The sequence below is a fragment of the Alligator mississippiensis genome, chromosome 6 (assembly GCF_030867095.1).
Source record: "Alligator mississippiensis isolate rAllMis1 chromosome 6, rAllMis1, whole genome shotgun sequence".
Classification (NCBI taxonomy): Eukaryota; Metazoa; Chordata; order Crocodylia; family Alligatoridae; genus Alligator; species Alligator mississippiensis.
In genome coordinates this window covers 53,821,701-53,842,701 of record NC_081829.1, presented here as the reverse complement: position 1 = coordinate 53,842,701, position 21,001 = coordinate 53,821,701, and the positions used below count along the sequence as shown (strand labels likewise).

Genomic DNA, 21,001 nt, shown 5'->3' with positions numbered 1-21,001 from the left:
GCATACTTTCCCTTCCAAATCTATAAAGTTTATCTGCATAGAATAATGCTGATATCCTCAACATTATTCTATACACGTTCCAAATGGTGAATTCTATTTACCAAGTTGGAACTGGGAGTCTGGAACAGGAACAAGTAGGACATTACTTTCTATCTTCTCCCAGGATTTCCAAAGCCACAGGCCTTGGGCTTCATAGAAGTTCTAATCCTTCTAAGGGTTCATGATAGCATGAAAAAAGAAAAAATATTTTAATGACAATTACAGAGAGCTGCATTCGTCTTGAACCTTTGGCTTTCCTTTTGCATGAGGTTCATCTTTCAATTTCCATACTCACAACACTACCCATTATAAAGGGTCATCTCTAAATTATAACTTTTTATTCACACAGCATTACATTTCCCTCCTCATCAAAACAATAATCCTTCTTGTATATCAACATCCACAATCCATATTCTCAACATGGCAATCCCCAAAACTAGAGATGGAAGTTACACATAAACCAGTTTAAGTGATCGGAAACCTATTTAAACTTGTAACAGAACAGAAGTTTCATGCACATAAACCACTTTCGAAATGGCCAAAACCAGTTTAAGATAAACCTGGTTGGATGTAGTATCAGACCTAACTGATTTAGGTCAAACAGGTTTATGGAACTTCTGTTCCAGATACCTTCCTGGTTCAAGTTAACACACAGCCCCCCACCATCCTAGGATGCTTTGCAGTGCAGGGCTGTGCTATCTGCTCCAGTGGAGAAGGGACTGACCTGCTCCTCTGCTAACTAGCCTGTTTCCTACCTATGTCCATCAGCCCCTGTGCAGGGGAGGGAAACCCCTGTGTTGGGAGCTTTTCAGTCCTCCACAGCCCTCCTCTCACTAGGGGAATTCACCATCTCCACCTCCTCCTCCCCTGCACAGATGCTTGCCTTAGCTGTTGCCACAGAAGGGAGGAGGAAGGAGTTCCCAAACCCCAGGGGTGCTGGCACCAGGGACCCCCCACCTCAGAGGGTTTCCTTCACCATGGCCTGGGGTCCCTATCTGGGCACAGCTCTGGGGAACCAAGGGGAATTTCCCTCCTTTCCTTTCCCAGCTGCTGATTGCTTCAACTGCTGCCACAAGATGGAAGAAGGAGTCCTCCAGACTGCCTGTGCAGCTCAGCGTGGGGGTACTGGAGAGCCCCTGCCTTGGGTGGCTTCCCCCCACTCTAGCCCAGGGTCCCACAGCCTGGGGCAGACCCAAGGAGCTGAGGGGAATTCTTCCTCCTAAACCCTGCAGTTGCTTGCCTTAGCTGCTGCAAGTCTCAGAGACAGCCTACGGCAGCCTCAGGGAGCTGAGGGAAATTCTTACACTCTTCTGCAGCTGTTTGCCTTAGACGTGGATCCCCAGGACTGCCTGGGCTGGGGAACCCAGGCTGGAAGAAACCCCCTGAGGGGGAGGCTCCTCCAAGGGGGCCAGCACCTGGACAGGGGACTCCTCAATTCCTTGTGATGGAACAGCAAGGGGGTGGGGGCATGTACTAGGGAGCCGATCTGGGATGGCCCCACTTGGCTGGGCTCACAATGGCCAGCGGGTTGGGAGACATGCTGAAGCACCTCCCTGACTACTGGCCTGGATCAGTGCAGGCCTCCCCCTGCCTTTCCCAACTGCAAACTGAATGAGTTCAGTTGGTTATCAGTTCAACCTATGCAGCATAGAAGAAGCTGTGTACATTGAATCGATTCTGCCTTAGGCTTTTTTACTGTCTGTACCTAGCCCTAGAGAGGAGAGGTTACCAGCACATCACTCTGGAGTGAATCTTCTCTATAAAACACACGTTTTATTAGCTTGCGCTTTTCACAGATAACCAGATCTAAAATTGGTTTAACCTGCCTAGCTACCACAATGAATGGGAGTTTGTATGTGATATTTTTGCATCTGATGCAAAAAACTCCAAAAACAAACTTACCTTGCTTTCACAGATAGGTTTGTTTTTGAATAACCCATTCCTTTTATTTTTGTTGTTCCCCATTTGGTCTTACTTTCAGCATTTTATAATTATTTTGATGCACACTATTACCCAGAGAGGTTGTGGACTCTCCATCCTTGGAGGGTTTTAAGACCCAACTAGACAAAGCCTTGGCTGAGATGATCTAGTGGTCCTGCTTTGATCAGGAGGTTGGACTAGATAACGTCCTGAGGTCCCTTCCAACCCTAATTTTCAATGATTTTATGATTCTATATGATTCTATTAACCCGGGCCCCAGTATCCAGTTTGTGTGGAATAATTGTTTCATTCACATGCATCTGTATTCTCCAGTCCATCTACACAATTTTGCTTGATACTAATAATTCTACTTAGAATTCAGCCAAGCTGAGTTGAGTTCTATGTATCTATGCTAATATATGTACAGATAACTCAATCAAGGTGTACATTTGACTTACACATTTGGGATCTTTAGCATTTTGCTACATGATTATTTTGATCACAGTTCTAATGGCTTCCTAAAGGCAGAACATTTGGGGGCCATTCTGCAACCTGCACTTCCTTCATAATTGGCTGTAGTACACAGTGGGTATGTCTACACGTCTATATAAGAGGAGTGTGCCACTACAGTGACATAGCTGGCGATTACATGTAGACACACAGAATCGCTATTTGCTATATTGCTGTAGCACACCATATGGCGACGTAGCACATCACAATGTCACTGTAGGGCGATGTGTAGGTATACCCAGTGTCACCTCAAGCAGCTGCTTTCTTTGCACATGGTTTTGTTCTCTGATATGATCTTTTCTGGCTACATTCTTCTGCATGTAAGGCATGGAAAAACTCTTTCTTATGGATGCAGACCCTTAGCTTGAGCTTTCACCGTTTCTTCTGCCCTGAATATCTGGAGCGTGTTGTCTAGGATTAAAGTGGTTGCACAAAGCAGTCTTCTCTCCTAGCTCATGGTGTTTAATGGTACAAGCTATTCCATCTCTGATCAGAAACTACAACTCGCCACAGGCCTTGCTGAGTTTTCTTAAAGCCGTGACATGTTGCACTATTGTTTCATAAGGTTTTGTCATAGGTCTCATTTCTTTGTGGCAGATAATGGGCTCCTATACATATGCAGGGAGCCTGCTCTGATGCAGTGGATTTCTGTACACAGATTCTTTTCTGTATATAGGATTCATTTAATTGAAGACAAGTATTCAAAACAACAAGCAGAGTTTTCAAATTGTCCAACTAATTGCAACTTTTTTACTATATTATCCTGTGATATGACTCTGTCATAAATTTTGCACCCATGGAATTTTCAGGGCTAGACAGGACCTAGGTTGGGTCTAGATTTCTAAGGCTAGGTACAAACATTACACTTAATGTATGTTAAGAGCATAGAAAGCACTTTAAAGCCATAACAGAACAGATGTTCACATGAGGGCTGCCCCACAGCTTGTTGGCTTGGGTCTTGGGAAGGAGTCAGGCTGGGTCTGTGTGGCAGGGGGACTCCCTTCCCCCCCTGACCTCAGTTCCCACCACAGTGAAAAGCCAGGCCAGGCAGCCTTGTGTTGCAACTTTTGGTTTCAACTGTCTAGATGCTGGGGTGAAGGGAGCTCCCCTTGCCATGTGGACCCAGCCTGGTCCTTCTCCAAGATGCTACCCAGCAAGCAAGCTCTTAGGGGGCCCTTGCAGTTGTGGGGGTGAGGGGGGGGCTCTGTTCCCACCCTTTCTCCTCCAGCCACTGCTGACAGTCACCAACTGGTGAGGGGGGAAGACAGGGATGGGAGGAAGGGTTGCTCCAGCAGCCTCCTGGGATGCATGTGGGAGTGTCCTCTGTCTGCTGGCCTTGGTCAGTGGAGGCAGGCACCGAGTCCCCCCTCCCCTCTACTGAATAGCGAATGTCTGTTTGGGTCATTCCTGCTCTAACTTATAGCACATTAAGTAAAGTGCAATGGAGTGCTTCTATCAGAGGCTGTTTGAATGCCTGTAGTTAGCCTAATATATTTTAAACAAAACCTCAGAACATTAACACCACCCTATCTCTGTACACACACAAGTATTTTGAAGCTTGCTTATTCAGTCTCTTGAAATGGGAGTGCTACGCTTTTCTTTTTTGCCAGTCTGTTGCCACATTGGCTTGAAAATCAAACCCTGCTCACATAATCCAAGATGGCTTTTTAAAGCCAAAAGCAAACACTGCTGATTTTCTCCTTGAATTTAAAAATCCAGACTTTAAGAGGCCAATTTGTGAGGTGTTGAATATCCCCTGACTTTAAAATGAAACTGAAAATGAGGTCAGAGAAAGGAGGTGATGGAGAGCCATATATCCTTTATGAAATACATTTTGAAGAAAGAATTGAAAGAAGAAAAGAGAGTAGTTTAGTAGGCAGAGGGATAGATAAAGGGGTAGCCTAATATTAATTTTCCATTAATGTAAATGACAAAACTCACCAATAAAAGAGAGACGGCAACCTGGAACTCAAGAGACGGTGTTCTACTTCTTGTTCTGCTACACACTTTCTATAAGGCCTTGGACAAGTATCTTTGTGCCTCAGTTCCTCATCTGTAGAAAGGGCACAATGATCCTCCCCTACTTCAGAGTGGAGTCAAGAGGATAAATAAATAAAGAATAAATGGCAGTCAGTTACTACCATGACGGGGAACCAAAGTATCCTAAACTGATAAATATAATTTCATCCAACAAGTAAAATATGATTGGGAAATGAGGAAATGAGAGAAGTATGATGGAGAGACATTGTGGGACTGTGAAGGTGAGGATGAAAATATTGAATCTGATGTAGCAGGAAACACAAGCCAATTAAAGGATTCAGGGAGAAGGGAAGTATAGTGAGGGTGCTCCAAGAGATATAGACTGGTTGCAGTTTATCTGGTCTGAAATAATCTACTGTGCCTTTGCAGTATGACAGGCCTGGTCGTCTAATAGAATGCCCATTTCTTTTGACTAGGCTTCTATGAGATGCATTTTCACTGCCTTGATTAACAGTACTTTGGATATTTTCTAATAGGAAGGAGTGGTAAAATGGAAGATGGGGAAATAGAATGGTATAGTAATCCAGGGAAGAAATGACCAAAGACAAGGCATCAGTGTAATTTTTTTTCTCATAAAAACAATTTCTAGAGCTTAATCATCTTGGATCCACATGCCATAAAAGAAGAGGACATAAGACCATCACTAGAGAAACGTTTGGAAGCAATTATCAGTGGGGCAGCTCTGTTAGCTGATTCTTCCTGCACACGTGACTTTCATCAGGAACGTATTATCACAGAATGTAATGCCATCCGCCAAGCTCTCCAAGATCTTCTTTCTGAATACATGAATAATGTAAGTGACCAGCTTTTCCAACTATTTTAGATATATACCTCAAAACACACATGAATGCAGTCATGTATCATGTTTAATGAGTTGAGCAGAATTATTCTGTCTGGTGATTACTGGTGCCTTTGATGTTTTATTATTGTTTTGATAATCCAGACTTCTTAAATTATTTAGTGCGGGGGATGCAAAGTAATAGTTCTCCTTTGCATGGTTGTACATATCTACATTCTACTGTAAGTGAGTGTGTATCTGGTGCACACAAGTGGGAAACTTTTGCCTGTTAGCGTTAATTGAAGTCGCACATAGATTTAATGTCCTTGTGCCTCTAGCTACAGGCAATGGGCAGGGCTGCACTGTGTCTCTTAAATTCCTTCCCCCTACTCATGGTGCAATGTGGTACTCCCCAGGATGCCTTGGTCTTTTGGTCTTCTTGTTTTCCAGTTCATCTGCTAGTTTATCCAGGAGAGCCTTCACTGCTAGTATTTGGCTTGCCATCTTGAGAGAGATTTATTCCTAAGGATTCTTTTCCTTGGGGTCCTTTAACATGGCACTCTACCTCTATCTCCAGACCCAGCCATTCGATGTCAGATTCTTGTTTGTGACTCATGAAGATGCTTGTAGGAAGGACATTTTATTATTTCAGTTAACTGAACAGGTCTTTACTCTGGACCAATATAGTGAAAAGGTGCATGATGAACATGAAAAGGTATTTGCCCATAATTTGTGGTACTCACCAATGAAGTTATAGCACTTGAACCATCACTATCCTTGAAGTTTTGACAGGCTCCTAGGGCCTGATGCACAGAATAGCTTTAACTGTAAGATGTAGGTCATCGTAATTCAGGAGAATTCACACAAACTCCTGGATGTATGACATACAACAGTTCCAGAAAGTGCAGCACTTCTTGTAAATGAAGCATTATTTAACCATAAGAGAATATTCTGACAAACTCTAGCTTCTTTGCTCCCACTTCATAAAGACAGACCATTATGAGTCCCTTCAAAGGGCTCTGTGCAATTAATTTCCTACCTAACTGTTGGAGTTCCTATTTGCAGTGGCAGCAAATAAAAGAACACAGCAAATGCAGATCAAGTTGACACCAAAACACAGAGTGCAAAAGAATTCGAGTAAATCTTGTTTCACCTTTATGTGCCTGACTGACATGTTTGTAACCATGTAATTGCAATTTTTGGTGCTTGCATGCAGCTATTCTTAGTCTGTGGTTTCCTTCTGAGCATGTTCTGAAAGCTGTACTCTGGCTGTGTAGGCACCTTGGTTCATATGTAATGCTAGGCAAGTTCCCATGCTTTAGTCTAAAAAAATCATGACTTGCATATATTTGAAGGAGAAGGAGGGCTCTGCCACCTTTTGGCCTTAAAAGATCAGTGGTTAAGGTATTTGCACAGGAGACGGGTGACGTGGGATCTAGTCTTGACCCAAAGGAAACTTTAACCTGAATCTCCTGTTTGCCAGCAAAATGCTTTAAACATCAGACCAAGGGGAAGGCATTACTGAGAGAACTCTCCAGCCCTGTTCTTGAAGCTGGACTGTTGGGCAACCAGGAGGGTGAGATATGTAGGGCCAGGAGGAAGAGCGCAAGCTAGAGGGGGAGTAGTTCAGCAAGACGGTTGCGGCTCTGTATCTTGAAGTGTGCCCTGGCCTCTTCCTTTAATGGAGCAGAAATAGTCCTGCTGCTTTTTATCCAGTGAATATTAAATGTAAGGTACAGAAAAGCCCTTGGGATCACATGACTACTCAGAGAAGGGCAGAGTACAATTGATGACCTATCTTTCAAAACATATTTTTTGCACAGAATGAAATACTTGGTTTCCCCTAAGGACTTGAGTGTGACCCTTTGATCCTTGGGTGTGCTCCTAGAGCAAGGGGGAAGGGGGCAACTCAGCATGCATGCCACAAGTGTACAGGAAGCTTCTTTGTAGTACATGACCCTTCATTCTGGCATCCCAGGGTGCAAGCCTAGGGTATCAGGTACGCCACTGAAGGAGCGGGGATCAGAGTGGCACTTGGGGAGGGTTGAGGCTTAACTTATGACATGCCAGCCAAAAAGGTTGGCTACCACCGCCCTACAGGGTGGCATTACTATAGTTAGGACAGATTTTCACCCTCTTAGACAGCCTGATTCCCCTAGGAGACAAAAAAAAGCACCTAAGAATCTCTTCAAAATCAGCTTCCATAAGATTCTCTCATCATACCTATTACCTTCAAAACATCCATTTTGATCACATTTGAGAGCAGCTTACCCATCAGTTAGTATCTTGCAAGTCCATCACCTGTCTTTGGTAATTGTTTCTTAAATTCCTTCGCTGTATTGACCTTCATAAAACAGTTCAAGAAATTATGCTTCTAGGCATTGTGAAGATGGGTCAAACCATCCAGTTCTAGACCCCCATACAACTTTTCTGTACTCAAAAGGTGCAGTCCGTGTTAGATCCTGGAGCTATGGAGCAGTTCTGTACAGATGGGTAAAAAGAAAAAAAGATGGAGAGCGAGTGATGATGTCCTGTCTTCTCTCATTTTTTCCTTGGATTTTGGGGAATGGAATACTTCTCTTGCCTTGTAGGTGCACATTTTTATGCAGCAACTTGTCCAGGCCACATGAAGTGTTTGAAATCTTTAATAAAGCGATGCCACCACCAATATTCTGTTATTCATGTTGGATGTTTTCATCAGCCCTCATAATATTTACAAAATGTATGGCAGTGGTAAGAAACCACCTCAGGCAAATCATTATCTGATTATTTCCATACATGGACAGGTAGATCATTTTCTATTTAGGCAGAAAATATTGAAAATCATCCTACATATCCAGTCCTTGTTCGCTTGACTGGGTCTAAAAATTAACAGAAAAAAATAAAAGCTATCACCAGTTTAAGAAATGAGTTCATTTTGACCATGCTTGACTCAGTTTGATAACAGGAATGGCTTATATGTCTCAGGAGAACTTCTTTGTAGTATCATATTTACTTGAATATAAGTTGGCCCTGAATTTAAGATGATCCCCCCAATAATTAGATTCTATATATAGAAAATATATACATTTGTTATAATTGTCCACATATAGAACCTAATTATCAGAGGGTTGTCAGTAATTAATTTCCCCATGCACTGCTACAACAGAGGAAGTCAGGTGGCCTCCTTGTCTTCTGCCCTGACAACTTCTTTTTGTCCCCCCTACCACTGGCACCCTCATACCCCCAGCTCCCAACAGCATCTGCTCCTCCCCACAATCTTTACCCCTCCTTGCACTTCCCCTTTCCCCTTGCTCCCCACAGTCTGTGCCTCTTCCCCAACTCCCTCCCCCCTTATTATCAGGTGCTGCTTGGGCACTGTTCCTTCCCAGAGCTGCTGATTGGCCAGCAAGAGGGGAAGGAGGTGGTGGGGTAGGGGAAGGAAGGGGAGAAGAAGCCACAGGGAGCAAGTGGAGGGGGGCAGATGGCTGCTGTGGCTCTGACTGTGGCCCTGAGACCAGGTCGTGGCCAGAGTCAGACCCACAGTAGCCTTCTGCCCCCCACTCCACTTCCCCTCTCCAGCTTCTGCCTGATTTGTATGCAAATCTAACATGAGGTGCTTTTCTCCCCGTGCCATTTGGGAAAAAAAAACCCTTGTCTTAGATTTGAGTAAATATGGTAAACTCCTTCATCTGTATAAACACTTTGCAAGGACAGTAATGTCTACAGGCATTGGAATACATGACATCCTGAGTGACTCAGCATGCCAGACTTCATCTGAGATGCAAGCAAAACCAGTTGAGTTTTATATATAAACTGAAAAAAATACCTCTGGATATGGCAATTTATATATTTGCCCAAATTCTGTCATCTTCAAACTGGTACATAAACTTAGATGGTGACTAGAGAGAACCAAATTGAGGTACCAGGGTGGAACCTGTTCCTGTATGCACTCATAAGCTCTGTAAGAAATTTTCCAACCATAAGATCAGAAAAAAAAACTTAGCCCCTGTATAGTTTGATGGATTGCTGATGTGGCCATTAAGGTCAGGTACAGACATTATACATAAACTGGTACAAGTGATTGGAAATCAGTCTAAACCTGTAACACAAAAGAAATTCAACCCACATAAACTGGTTTTAAAATGGCAGAACCCATCTAAGATAAACCTGAATGGATTTATAGATTCATAGATTCATAGATGTTAGGGTCGGAAGGGACCTCAATAGATCATCGAGTCCGACCCCTTGCATAGGCAGGAAAGCATGCTGGGTTCAGATGACCCCAGCCAGATACCTATCTAACCTCTTCTTGAAGACCCCCAGGGTAGGGGAGAGCACTGACTCCCTTGGGAGCCCCTTAAAGATTTTGGCCACTCTGACTGTGACGTTCTTCCTAATGTCCAGTCTAAATCTGCTCTCTGCTAGCTTGTGGCCATTATTTCTTGTAACCCCCAGGGGCGCCTTGGTTAGTAGAGCCTCATAAATTCTCTTCTGCACCCCCATGATTAACTTATAGGCAGCCACAAGGTTGCCTCTCAACCTTCTCTTGCGGAGGCTGAAGAGGTCCAGGTGCCCCAGTCTTTCCTCATAGGGCTTGGCCTGCAAGCCCTTAACCATACGAGTGGCCCTTCTCTAGACCCTCTCCAGGTTATCCATACCCCTCTTAAAGCGTGGCACCCAAAACTGGACGCAGTATGCCAACTGCAGTTTGACCAGTGCCCGATAGAGGGGAAGTATCACCTCCTTGGTTCTGTTTGTCATGCATCTGCTGATGCACAATCAAGTGCAGTTAGCTTTGCTGATGACTTTGTCACACTGACGACTCATGTTTATCTTAGAGTCCACTAGGACTCTGAGATCCCTTTTTGCTTCCGTGCTACTGAGCAGGTCATTTCCTAGGCAGTAGGTATGCTGGACATTTTTCCTCCCTAGGTGCAGCATTTTGCATTTCTCCTTGTTAAATTGCATTCTATTGTTTTCTGCCCATTTACCCAACCTGTCCAGGTCTGCTTGCAGCTGTTCCCTGCCCTCTGGTGCGTCCACCTCTCCCCACAGTTTTGTATCATCTGCAAACTTGGACAGAGTACACTTCACTCCCAGGTCATTTCCTAGGCAGTAGGTGTGCTGGACGTTTTTCCTCCCTAGGTGCAGCATTTTGCATTTCTCCTTGTTAAATTGTATTCTATTGTTTTCTGCCCATTTGCCCAACCTGTCCAGGTCTGCTTGCAGCTGTTCCCTGCCCTCCGGTGCATCCACTTCTCCCCACAGTTTTGTATCATCTGCAAACTTGGACAGAGTACACTTCACTCCCTCCACTTCACTCCCTCGTCCAAGTCACTGATGAAGGCATTGAAGAGTATAGGTCCAAGGACCAAGCCCTGCAGGACCCCACTGCCCATGTCCTTCCAGGTTGATACAGACCCATCCACCACCACTCTCTGGACACGACCCTCTAGCCAATTTGCCACCCACTGGACTGTGTAATCATCCAAGTCACAGCCTCTTAATTTGCTCACCAGTATGGGGTGGGATACCGTATCAAAGGCCTTCCTGAAGTCTAAGTAAATGATGTCTACCCCTACTCCTGTGTCCAGGTGTTTTGTAACCTGGTCATAAAAAGAGACTAGATTAGTCAGGCATGATCTACCTGCTACCTGATCTACCTGATTTAGTATCAGACTTAATTGATTTAGGTTAGACCAGTCTATCAAACTTCTGTACCAGATCCCCTCTGGAGTCAATTAAGGTTACTGTCCACTGGCATCCCATGCACCTTTGCGGCTCTCCTTGCTTCCCTCTCATAGAGAGGCACCTTGGAACTCAGCTTGAGTTTGCCTGCTTTGAGATGACAGCTGAAGACATGGTAGGTTTGGGAAGCATTTGCAGATCTGTATTTTTCTGACTTTATACAGTGTCCTTAGGTGCTCTACAGAAGGAAAGGTTGGGCCCCTCAGAGCTCCAGTGCATGGCACAGCAGGCAGTAGCAGCAGGGTAGGTGGGGCTGTGGCATAGTGGGGTGGGGACCAGAGTTGTAGTTGTCACCTCCCCATACTGCTTCTGCCACTGCTGGTGGTGCTCAGCAGGGTAGGGGGCTTTGGTGACATTGCCGTGCGTGCGTGAGAGTGTGTGTGTGTGTGTGTGTGTCTTTCTCCTTAGGATGTCTCTTCTTCTCAATCATGGTCCTTTCCTCTTCTGCAGGAAGATTTGTATGAAAATAACAGGAATGGTAGCCCCTTCTGCGAGCATGAAGCCTGCCAAGTTTCAAGGAGATAGGTGCAGAGGTTTCTGGGAAACCATACCTCAAACTGTTCAAAGCAAAACTCATGGCACTTGCTGGCACTGGCACTCTCCTCTCATCCAGTGTGCAGATCTGGGGACCTGCAACCCTGGGAGGGCTGCAGGGCTATGCTGGTCTCCTCCAGGGGTGTGGGCCCCTGGATCTGTGTGTGGGATGAGAGGAGGCTGCTGCTGCTGCTGCTGTCTGGGACTGGTGCTGGGTGCACAAACACCATGAGAAACTTTTGAAATATTTCGAGTGCCCTTGATTTGTTGCAAAGCTGTTTCGAAGAGTTTGTCTCATTTTGATTTCTCTGTTTCAAGCTTGAAACAGCTTTGAAACGAAACACCTGGTAAAATTTTGCACAGCCCTAGTGGCCTGCCCTTTAGGCTGTGCTCTGGAATCTCCAGCAGCCCAGGGAGCCAGTGGAGCATGTTGGGAAACATGCAAAAGCATTCCCAAGCTGTTGGCCTCCACCACTGCAGGCACTCTGCATACCCCTCCCCCACAACGAACGGCAAACATCTGTTCACTAATGATCTAACCTAGGGTGCTTAAGGCCGTGAGTAGACAAAATGAGAGGCGTGTGTGTATGACACTTCAAAGTGGGCTAAATGCTTTTGCACCACTTTAATGGTGTTGGCATTAGCAAGCCTTGGTGGCATATTGTGCATTAATTCCAGCTGCTGTAGGAAATTTGGCAGCACAATGCACCTTGAATGACTTGGGGTACAGCAAACTGAAACTCCTTTGAGGAGTTTTACTTTGCTGCCCCTACAGCCACAGAGCGAAGCACCAGGTACCGTGCAGGTGCATGGCTCTGCAGGAAGCTCTGCAGACAGCCTTACAACAGCCTAGGAAAGCAGGCTCCACCCGAGAAATGTGGCAAGCTTGATCTCCACCGCCCCCACAAGCCTGCCTGCCTTCCTGAACTGCGCAGGGGCCTGGTGCTTCCCTCTACAGTTGCAGTGGCCCGTGGGCCCACCCAAGCCAAGTGCCTGTGGGCAGGTGCCACCTGGAGGGCGGGGGGGCCACTGCTGCCACAGAGGGAAACACCATCCCCATCCCCCCATAGCCCAGGGACTGCTCCGCTCGCTGGCAGCCCTGCCCTTCCTGCCAGAAAGGCAGGTAAGTCAGCAAGGTATGTGCACAACACGGGGGTTTAATCAGCCCTAAATTGAAGTGGTGTTTTTTTTAAAACCCACTGCTTCAATTTAGAGCCCCTGTTTCATCTACACATGCCCTAGGGCTCTTTAACACATGCTCTGATGCCTTCTGTTAAGAATGTGACAGAGCAGACTTGATTAATCTAGTCTGCTGGAGCATTCTAATCAAAACGTTCCAGTCTGCTGATGTCTCTCATGTATTCAGCATCCTTGAATTTTGAAATGGCAGCAGGGGGCATTTTGAAACACAGGATGCTGAATACATGAGATGCTGTGGGTATTTTAATTAGAGCAGTTTTTGGGAGCCCAAAATCCAATCTAATTAAAACGCCCATCCCGCCCCCAACTCCAGAGCGCTTGTAAAAGCACCGCTAGAGTAATCCATGAAACTTAGATTACCTCTGCCTCAGTATTTTTTAATGTATATGCCTAACCTAAATGAAATATAATCAAACTTGATGAGATCATAGGAAGATAGGGGTAGAAGGGACCTCATGAGGTAATCTAGTCTAGCCCACTACTCAAGGCAGGATCATCCCTGACTAAACCATCCTAGTTATGTGTCTGTCTAGCCTGCTCTTTAAAACTTTAGGGGATAGAGATGCCATAACACAGCACATTACTTTAAAGACTTTTCACCTTTCATGGGTATGGAACACTCCTGAAGTTTGTCTTAGCTCAGCTGGGACAGTTTCATGGCTTTATGGCAGCTGCTAGACGTGCAAGCAATGCCAGGTGCCTGGTATACCCCAATGTCAGGTCTTCCACTTGGAAAGTATACTTGCACAACACTGCTTGAAGAACAACAGTTACTATAAATGGAAATAGTTGTTCATTATCATAAACTGTAAGATAGACTAAGGACAAAATACCATAGGTTTTTAAAATAAATAATATTTTATTCAGAAAATAATTGAAAATAATATATTCCAGACTTAAGTACATATGTAGGGCATTTGATAAGAGTTGTGAATTGTCACTGGTAAGGTGATTTTTTTATTTGAATGCTGGGAACAGGAAGTCTCTATATAATTTTACTTTCTGGATCTCTTGGAATTTGAGGGTTATGAGTTCTATATTTACTTTCACACTACAAAGCAAATTGTTTTGTTAAATGTGTAAGTAATCCATTTCCATATACCTCTTAAAATGTAACATTTAATCAGTTACAATTCATCAGTCATAGGAAGAACTAGGGCAGATGCCGAGATGCTTTAAGTGCAAAATTGTGAGGTTAAGAATGGTTAGTAAATCCAGAAACGCAATTGGATGACATGCTTACCTGATGCACTCTCTCTTAGAAAAAGTGATCATTTGATAGTGTTTTAAAAAGAGATTTTAAATCTCAGTAACTAGCTTGGCACATTACCATGTAACTACCAGCCATAAAATAAAGGTAAAAAGACAGATACTATTAATATGTGTACTTAGTGTTAATGTTATGTCTTTCTTGGAAACAATAAATGTTTTTTTTTTGCTATTCTGATCTTATTGAAAGATACTTCAAAACGATTCATCCAACACAGTTCACTGAGGGGATAATTGTATAATTCACCTATTTCTTTCTCCTTTTGTGACCTAAAATTCTTTTCTTCTTTATATGTGGTGCCAGTTAACCAATCCAGGCCCATTCTGATAAGGATTTTTTTGACCTCAACATAATAAAGTAAACAGGTTAAGATAATTCATGTATTTCAGCTGTTTCGTCATTTCAAAATCATTTATCATAACTGAAGAAAATCTAGAACAATCTTACATTAATGCCTCTAAATTCAACTGAAATATATAAAGCTTCTTTTAGTTTTAACTCTTTTCTCCACAGTCAGCTTCAGTTTATCTGTTGAATGGAATATAAATCTTAAACCTCTAGTAATACTTTACACACAAATAAATAGGTAATATTTTTCTTTTGTTCAAAACTATAATACCTGTAGAGTACACAAAACATTTAAGATCTTGAGTAATTTTGTAACTTTTATGGCTATTTGAAAAAAATGAAGATGGAATTCATTTCTGTTTTAGTATAACACATTACAATAATTGCTTATAAAATAATAAGATGTGAAAAATTCCATCAGTATGATCCAGGGATGAAGGTTATAGCCATATTGGTCTACAGGCAAAAGGAATCAGAACTCATGGTAGAGATATCTTTTATTAGACCAACTAGATATTTGCAAAAATATGTTTTTATTTGCAAGCTTTCAGGCATAATTACCCTTCTTCAGGCATAGGACAATGCAAGGATTGTAAAATTTCTCCTAGGTGGAAATGAAAATTCTTATTTCACAGAAGAGCTGAAGGTGCTGTAAAATCTCCTGGTTGGAAAAGTTCATTTTGTGCAAATTAGGCTCAGATAAAAGTTAGAGCAGTCTATTTACCTCAAAGATTTTTTTTGCAAATATCTAGTTAGTCTAATAAAAGATATCACCTCTACCATGAGTTTGGATTCTATTAGTATGATGGTAGTCTTTTAAATTGTACCAATTGCTCTGAATCCTGTCATCGCCATATTTGAAAATAGAAACAGTTTGTTATTTACAGTGAAACCACTGCAATTCAGTTCCAGTGAACTTTGTCTTGATTAGCTGGAGCAAAAAGAGATTAAAAGTTTTAACGGTTTACCTTTCCTTGGAAGTTTGGGGATGGTGATCAGATACCATCACATCCAAACTGGTGGGTAGGCTGGAGAGGTTCAGGTAAAGTATTATCTCCCTGCCCACCGGTAGGACAGGATATAAATCCTATCCATCTGATCTGAGCTCTCTTGGATTGACATGGCAAAACCAAAGTGGTATGGGATGAGTTGGTGCCTCTTTCATACTCGGTGGGTGCATCTACATGTTCATTAATGCACAGTGGTTACTGTGCATTTAATTTAGTACTTGTATAATTGAGTGCTAAATAAATGTGCAGTAACCTGAGTTACTGCACATTAATGCCATTGAATACCTTTTTAATGACGCTACTGCACAGTAGCATATTAGCACTGTTTGTGCTTTGAAGTGCTACTGTGTAGTATTATCGGGCTACTGTGCAGTTAGTGTCTTGTGTAGATGTGCCCTGCAGCAGCTAGGAAGCAGCCACCTAAAATAGTTATTGTATGTCTACACATAAACAGTTGCAAAATCTGGAAGGGGATTGGCTTAATTTTCAAAGCACAGGAAGGTATAAGGCAAATCCACAAATTTTTCTGGGTTTACTGTAAATTGTTCTGAAATTTTGGAGCCATGGAGCTGCCAGGGCTCCATAGGTTAAAGGAAAAAAAATATGGGAACTGTCATGATGCAGCTTCCCCAGGGATGGCCCTGATGTCCTTAGGGTACCATGACCATGCTTGGCTCCACCCTATGGGTGCCTACTAATCTTGTCTGCCACATCTTGCTGGTTTAAATGATTAATCGGAAGGCTGGCCTTGAGTTGCTGCTTGCTCACAGTCCTGACAGACGCCTCTAAACCCTGTGGGTTGTTGGACTCCTTACTGAATCCCACACTCAGGAGGTGCCTTATGATACCCCCAAACCTTATGGGCTAGATGCATGGCTCCAAAAGCACCCCTTTACCATGCCCCATGCCTCGCAGATGGTATTTAGATGATGTCTCTTGTGATGAGGCCTCAGTCTAGTTCAGCCTCTTGCCCTGCCTTCTTCTGGTCAGCTGACTGGGTGCAGGTGCAGGCTAATTCCCTCATTACCCTGCTGCCACAGCAACCTGCACCTGAGGGGTTTCTGCCTGGCTCCTAGGGCCCTCTCTTTAGGCAGGTTCGGCCCTTAAAGGAGCAGGCAAACCTTAGTGCTCTGCGACAAGAACTATTTTGAATTAGGATGGTTGATAGTTACAGAAAAATCACGGTACTTATTCAGACATGATGGGGTAAACTTGTGTTACTGGGTGTGACAATTGTGCTAACTGTCTTGCCTCTTATTTCTTGTGTCGGTTCTGACTCTCACCTGCAACCTTCTTTAATTTTGATGTTACTAATTGGGAGGTATTACTTCCACAATATGTCGCTGGCAATCTCTCGCAGATTTTGGCAGTGGTTCACTTATCTGAAGCCCTTCTTGCCTGACGCCCAAATTAAGAATGTCACTGAAACCACAATTGAGTGCAGTCGAACTATGGGGTTTTTAATTAATTTTCAAGTTCCTTTACACTCATAACAGTTTTTACAAATTTTTTTTTTTTTTTTTTAACCAAAAACATCTTGAAAGATAGTCTCTAACACCACAGATATAACGGCCAAAACCCAGGACTCCTGATGTGTTCATTTGTTTGCTTTTCATTGTTTCTTCTCTTGTCCTTTCCTTTTTTTTTTTTGAGCGCTGCCCCTCCTCGGCTTTTCGCAGTTTCTCCTTTCCTCTTGCTTCTATTTCTTCTCCAGTGAATCCTCTGCTGCTTCCTTGCTTCCCATCTTCATCCAGCCTTCTCCTACACAATGGACCAAATTCCCTGGGCTCCCTGGCTCCGCAGCCCCTTTTCTGCTCTCCCCTTCATAGGAGACACCTTGCTCTGCTCCTGTCTCTGCCTCCGCCCCACGTGGGTTGCTGCCAGGCTCTTTTAAGTGCAGTGAGCAGCTGCTCTGGAACCACCACACTCCTGGCTCTATTTCTTTTTCAGCTCTCTCAGACTTGCTCCCCCTTAAGATGCCACTAGGTGCCTTTAAAGTTTTTAATAACTCTGGGCTCACATTACCAGGTTGGCATTCATTGGCCAGTACCTTGGATGTTGTTGGGGAGCGTGGTCCTTGGTGGCACCGTGAAAGGAGGTCAGTCATGACATTTGCTCATCCCAGCCTAAATTCAATATCAAAGCAGAAGGGTTGTAAAACGAGTGCCCACCGAGTTATCCGAGCATTGTCTGTCTGTGTAATATTTAGGCACTTCAAAGGTTCATGGTCAGTCACTAAAATAAACTTTCATCCAATGAGGTAGTATCAGAAGTACTCCACCCCGAACTTGATCATGAGACATTGTCTCTCAATTGTGGCATACCTTTGTTCCTGGGGTTGGAGTTTCCTGCTAGCATAGGCAATATGGTGCCCTACTTCATCTGCCTCTTGAGTTAATACGGCCCCCACAGCTTGGTTGGATGCATCTGGCTATAGGATAAAAGGGAGGCTGAAGTCTGGAGTGTGCAGTACACTCCACATGTAACACGGTGGTGTTATATAAGGACCGTTGGGTTTTGTGGAAGGCTCTCAGACATTCCTCATCCCACCTTAAGGGACCATTGCCCTGTCCTTTCAATAAGTTAGTTAATGGGGCTGTTACCTCGGCAAAATTTGGAATAAACTGGCGATAATAACTGGCCAATCCAAGGAAAGCTCGCATTTGTTTCCTCGTTTGGGGTGGCGAGTAGTTTCGAATAGCCTCTATCTTGTCCGTCAAAGGATGAATACAGCCACGACCTACCATGTGACTGAGATATTGTTTTGGCTTTACCTAGTGCACACTTTCCCAGGTTCACCGTTAGTCTGGTTAACCACAAATCTTGGAGTACCGCTCGAAATGCTTCTAAATGCTCTTACCATTCGTTGGTATAGATAATGATATCGTCTATGTAGGCTGCAGCATATCTTTGGTGTGGGGCTAAGACCCAAGCAAATAGCCTTTGAAATGTTGCTGCAGCCCTGTGGAGTCCGAACGGCATACGTTTAAATTCATACAATCCCCAAGGGGTGCCAAAAGCTGTTTTTGCTTGATCCTCCCTCCTCATGGATATTTGCCAGTAACCTTTGGTCAGGTCTAAAGTGGATATGAATTTCGCTCGTCGACTCTCTCTAACAACTCGCTTATTTGGGGCATGGGAAAATCATCGAACTTTGAAATTATGTTCAATTTCCTGAAATCAACACATAGTCGCAAAGTACTGTCTTGTTTGGGCACCACTATCACTGGGCTCCGCCAAGTGTTACGGGATTCGGTTATTACTCCCTGGCCAACATCTTATCTATCTCTGTCTTGATTAGTTCATATCGATGATAAGGAATCCTTCTCCACTTCTCTCTTTACCACCTGTCCTTCAAGTGTAACTATACTGTGACTTATCCCCTGGACGCAGCCTGGGTTTTCATTAAACACATCGCAGAACTCTTCCACTAAGAGTTTTATTGTTCTTTTTGTGTTACGTTCAGTTGGGCCCCCAAACTTACTTCTTTATTAGGGTTTTGTGCCCCTGTTGACTCCAATCTAACCTCTGTCTGCTCTCCCAGTGGGGTTGCCAATAGGCCCTCAGGTTCGTTCCATGGTTTTAATAGATTGACATGAACAATTTGGGGGTTTTTTTGGAATCCTGGATGGAGTATTTCATAATCTACAGGACCCACTTGCTTAATTATTTCAAATGGTCCCTGCCAACATGTTAAGAACTTAGTAGTGGTACTAGGGAGCATAACTAACACTTTTTGCCCTTCACGTAACTTGTATTCTCGCATTACTTTGTCATAATTAGCCTTTTGCTTTTCTTGGGCTTGTCTAAGGTGGTCACAAGCTACTTCTCCCACTTGCTGTAACTGTCTCCTTAATTCCTGTACATATTTGGTAGGTTGGACCCCTTGGGTTCCTCCTTTCTCCCAACCCTCCTGTACCATGTCTAACAAACTTTGTGGTTGATGTCCGTAAACCAGTTTGAATGGGGAGAATCCTAGGGAGGATTGCGGGGACTCCCTTACTGCGAACAGCAATGGGGGTATTAATAAATCCCCATTTCCGGGGCTCTTCTTGCGCGCACCTTCTCAGCATACTTTTCAGTGTCCCATTGAACCTTTCTATCAACCCATTGGTTTAAAGGTGATATGTGGATGTCTTTAAGTGCCGTATTTTTAATACTTGGCACACGCTGTGCATCACATGTTCATCGAAGTTCGTCCCTTGGTCCATAATTATTTCTCTGGGTATGCCAACTCAAGACACCCATTTGAGCAGTTCCTCTGTGACTTGGGGTCCCGTGAGCGTATGTAGAGGGATCACTTCTGGAATTCTAGTAGCATAATCGATGAGGACTAATATAAATTGGTGTCCCACTGAACTTTTTGGTAAGGATCCAATTATATCTAAGGCTATTTGAGAGAAGGTCTCCTCCATTATGGGCATCATTTGTAAGGGTGTCTGTGGAGGTTTTTGTAAACTTACTCACTGGCAATCTAGACACACCATACAGAAATCTTCCACTTGCTCATATAATCGGGGCCAGAAACATCACTTGGTAAGCCTGGCTTCTGTCTTAGATTTTCCCTTACGTCCTCCCAAGGGATATGTATGAGCCAGCCACAATAGGGCCTCGATAGGCTTGGGGGATCAATAGTTGTGGGACATCTCATCCATCTTGTTGTCCCATTTTTATCCCGTACAACAGGCCCCTTCTTAGCTCATATCTAGGACTGGCCTGACACCGCTCAGGACATATTACCTGCTCGTCTCGCTTGGCCAACTCCAACTGGATGATAGACTGGAACAGATCTTCTCTCTCTTGTGCCTCTCTGAACTGGGTGCTGCTCGATAGACTGTCCATATCAAATCGGCCTTCATCCTGTGTGGTTTCTTCCTCTTCTCCTACCAGACCCTCTTGTGCTCTTATGATGTCTAATACATGATAAATTTCAGCCCAATCATGGTCCAATATCATTGGGTAAGGGAGGTCCTTGGTTAGACCCATGGGCATCTCTCTTGCCTTGCTGAGTACTTCCACCATATATCTTCTTCTTGGATATGTTGCATGTTGTCCATGTATATAAACCATTCATACTACATCTGACTTAGGGGCCCACCTGTGAGAAGCCACTTCTGCCCTAATCAGGGTCTGTGCACATCCAGTATCCACAGTGGCCTCTATCTTTTTTCCCCCAACGCGGGTCCACACCATGGGTTTTCCTTTCAGACCATTGCAGTCGACCTTCTCGATGCTACAGTCCATTACCTCTACTGTTCCACTGTCCCTGGACTCATTCCTGGGCATCTGGCTGCCAAATGCCAGCTGTTTCATCCGTGGCATCTGACGCGGGAAGCTGGTACACTCTCGGGCCATGTGTCCTGTTCGACCACATCAGAAACACACTATCGTGGGTCTTCTTCCCTCCCAAGCTTCTTTTGGTTCCATTTCTTGTGTTGTAGAGTTCGGTATTCCCTTTGGACCGTGCTCTCAGTATCTTTCTCCCTGTGCACTGTCAAAGTCCTCTGCAAGCCATAGAGCTTCAGCTGAAGACTTTGGACAGTGGCAACATGCCCACCTTTGCATACTTATCCAGATCTAAAAGGAACTGTTCCAGTAACATCTGGTCACATAATTCTACTT

At 44.0% G+C, this 21,001-nt stretch overlaps 1 protein-coding gene across 1 annotated transcript in view; it reads left to right on the top strand.

Moving 5' to 3' along the window:
• CTNNA3 (catenin alpha 3) overlaps positions 1-21,001 on the top strand; it is a 1,574,321-nt gene that overhangs the window by 441,185 nt on the left and 1,112,135 nt on the right. The window contains 1 exon segment of the mRNA XM_059729874.1: positions 5,099-5,302. Coding sequence (XP_059585857.1) covers positions 5,099-5,302 — 204 coding nt within the window.